Source organism: Corapipo altera, unplaced genomic scaffold (assembly GCF_003945725.1).
Source record: "Corapipo altera isolate COAL_440 unplaced genomic scaffold, ASM394572v1 228, whole genome shotgun sequence".
In the NCBI taxonomy this organism is placed as follows: Eukaryota; Metazoa; Chordata; class Aves; order Passeriformes; family Pipridae; genus Corapipo; species Corapipo altera.
In genome coordinates this window covers 18453-21621 of record NW_020885068.1, presented here as the reverse complement: position 1 = coordinate 21621, position 3169 = coordinate 18453, and the positions used below count along the sequence as shown (strand labels likewise).

Genomic DNA, 3169 nt, shown 5'->3' with positions numbered 1-3169 from the left:
CCCAGCTTGGCTTTTGGAAAACCTCTCCTAAACCACATCCAGGGAAGACCTTTGTCCAGTTCCAAGGGCTGGATTGATCCCTGGATATCAAATGGAAAAGGATCCCTCAAACCAGGTGTCCCCTCACAAAAACATCAGGACTGGCTTCTGGAAAACTGGTTTCTTAAACCCTTCTTATCCCCAGCTTGGCTTTTGGAAAACCTCTCCTAAAGCACATCCAGGGAAGACCTTTCTCCAGTTCCAAGGGCTGGGTTATCCCTGGAATAGGAGCACCAGGGAAGTCATGGAAAAAACAAGGCCGCGGCCTAGTCGGTGATTTCCCGCCAAAAGCTCTCGGTCCGAGGAGAAAATTAGAAATAAAAATCTCTTTCATGGCTGGAAATGTAATCCCAGAGTCCCCAATTTCCTGGGAAACCCCGGGAATGATGGAAAAACGGGATGTGCTGTGCCAGAGGTGGTTTAATATCACGGCTTTGAGAGCCCTCCGGGGATTAAATTCCAGGGATTTAATGCCCTCAACCTCCCTGGGCAAAGAATTCCACATTAATTAATTAAACAGCTGCTGGAAAATCCAACCCCTTGATTAATTTTGAAGAATTTATCTCATTTATTTTGAAGAATTTATCTTGTTTATTTTGAAGAATTTATCTCGTTTATTTTGAAGAATTTATCTCATTTAATTTGAATAATTTCTCATTTATTTTGAATCATTTATCTCATTTATTTTTAAGATTTTATCTCGTTTATTTTGAAGAATTTATCTCATTTATTTTTAAGAATTTTTCTAATTTATTTTTAAGAATTTATCTTGTTTATTTTTAAGAATTTATCTCCTTTATTTTGAATCATCTCATTTATTTTGAACAATTTATCTCATTTATTTTGAACAATTTATCTCATTTATTTGGCCTTAGATGAGGCTCTGGAAAATCCCCTTCCTTGCTTTGCTTCCTTATTTTCCCTCTGTTTTCCTCCTCTGGACCTAAAAGCTGGAAGTGAAAGGCCAAAAAAACAACTAAATTGCTTTTTTTTCACCCCCTGGGAGATGGTTCTTTATGTTCTGTACAAACAGAACCATGGAATATTCCGAGTTGGAAAATCCCTCCTTATCCCTGAGAGCGTCATCCCAACATTCCCGAAATTCCTAATGGTGGGATTTGGTGGAAATAATCCCTTAAATATGAACATTTTATTATCACTTTAAATATATTTATTTATTCTGCCCCTTTGTGTTCATGTATTTCTTCATTAAGACACCTCAGATGACAAAAAGTCACCTTTATTTTGATTTTTCCAAGGATTAAGAGGAGATTTATCCTCCATTAAATCCCTTGGAATGGTGGGTGGACGTGGTTCTCTCCCTGAACCTGCTCTAAGTGCATTAAAATCAGGGATAAAATTTGGGATAAAATGAGGATCACCAAGGAATGTTGAACTTGGATGGAGGAATATTTTAAAACTGCTTTTCCCTCTCTTTTTCAGGGAGAAGCTGGAGAACCAGGAGTGAGAGGAATCAGGGTAATAATTATTAGAATTATTATAAAAATTATAATAATGGTTATAAAAATTATTAGAACTATTATAGAAATTATTAGAAAAATAATTATTATTATAAAATTATAATTATGAGAAATTATAATTATTGTAAACTTTATTATAATTATTATAATATTATTAAAATTGTTATAAATTTATTATAACTATTACTAAAATTATAAAATAATAATTATTATAAAATTTTAATTAGGTTAAAATTATAATTTGTATACAAATTATAAAAATATTATGAAATTAATAAATGTTACAAAAATATAATTATGAAATTATTATGATTATGATAGAAATTGTTACAATTGTTATATAATTATTATTAAAATTATTATAAAAATAGTAATTGTTATACAATTATAATTATAACAATTATTGTAATTGTTATAAAATTTTTATTTAAATTATTATAAAAATAATAATGTTATAAAATTATAATTATGATAAAATATAATTATTATGAGATTAATATAATTATTATTAAAATATTATTATTGTTCTAAAATTATTATAGTGGTTATTAAAATTATTATAAAATTATTATTATTAAAGTATACTTATAATAAAATATAATTAATATGAATTTATTGTAAATATTATTAAAATATTGATTATTATAAAATTATAATTATTATGAAAATACAAATTTTATAAACATTATTATAATTATTACAATTATTATAAAAATTATTATAAAAATAATAATTGCTATAAATTATAATTCTGCTAAAAATATAATTATTATTAAGTTATTATAATTGTTATAAAATTTATTATTATTATAAACATATAATTGTTATAAAATTATAAGTATTGTTAAATTAAAAGTATTATAATTATTATTATAATTATTATTTAAACAGCTGAGCACCAGAGGAGGCTCAACTTCTGCCCAGGAGAGGATTTTCCTTCTCCATCCCACTGGGAATCCCCACTTGGGAACATCCCTGGGGCAAACATTTCTCCCCTGGGTTAAAAAAATAACATTTTTCTCCTTTCCTTCCCTGATTTTTAATTTCCTGCCCAGGTTTTGTTCCTGATTTTTTTTATCTTTTCTCTCTGAATCTGCCCTTGCAGGGCCCTCCTGGAATCCCGGGACCACCCGGAGAACGAGGAATGAAAGGGGACACGGGACAACCTGGAAAAGATGTAAGGAATTCCCTGTGGGAGCAACTGGGAATGGGGTAATTCCAAAAAAAAAATTGGATTTATTTCCTGCCTTGAAGTTTGCAGGGTATGACAAAAAAACCCCCATCCTCTCCTAGGGAGCAGGATCTCCTCTTCCAAGGGAATATTGGGATTTTCCACCTTCTTGTTGGATAATTAGGACGTAAATTAATATAATTGGAACATAATTAATATAATTGGAACCTAATTAATATAATTAGGACGTAAATTAAACAAAAAGCTGCTGAGATCCCTTCCCACAGCTCCTTCTTATCCTACCTCTTCTCCTTCCCATTCCCAGGGAATCCCTGGAAGATTCTCCAAAGGGAGGATCTGATCCCGCTCAAAAACCTTTGGAAAACACCGGCTCAGACCGGATCCATTGTTGGGGTCTCCAAGGCTTGGTATTCCCAAATATTTTGTGGAACTGAGGAGAGGAAATTCCCTAAAGAGC

General features: G+C 30.9%; 1 protein-coding gene across 1 annotated transcript in view; it reads left to right on the top strand.

Annotated features, from left to right (window-relative positions):
- The window catches only part of LOC113959882 (collagen alpha-1(VII) chain-like), a gene marked incomplete at its 3' end in the record, with an annotated part of 21401 nt that overhangs the window by 47 nt on the left and 18185 nt on the right, over positions 1 to 3169 (top strand). The window contains exons 2-3 of the mRNA XM_027669177.1: positions 1483 to 1518; positions 2626 to 2697. Of these exons, the coding sequence (XP_027524978.1) occupies positions 2665 to 2697 (33 nt within the window). The remainder of the gene's footprint in view (positions 1 to 1482; positions 1519 to 2625; positions 2698 to 3169) is intronic.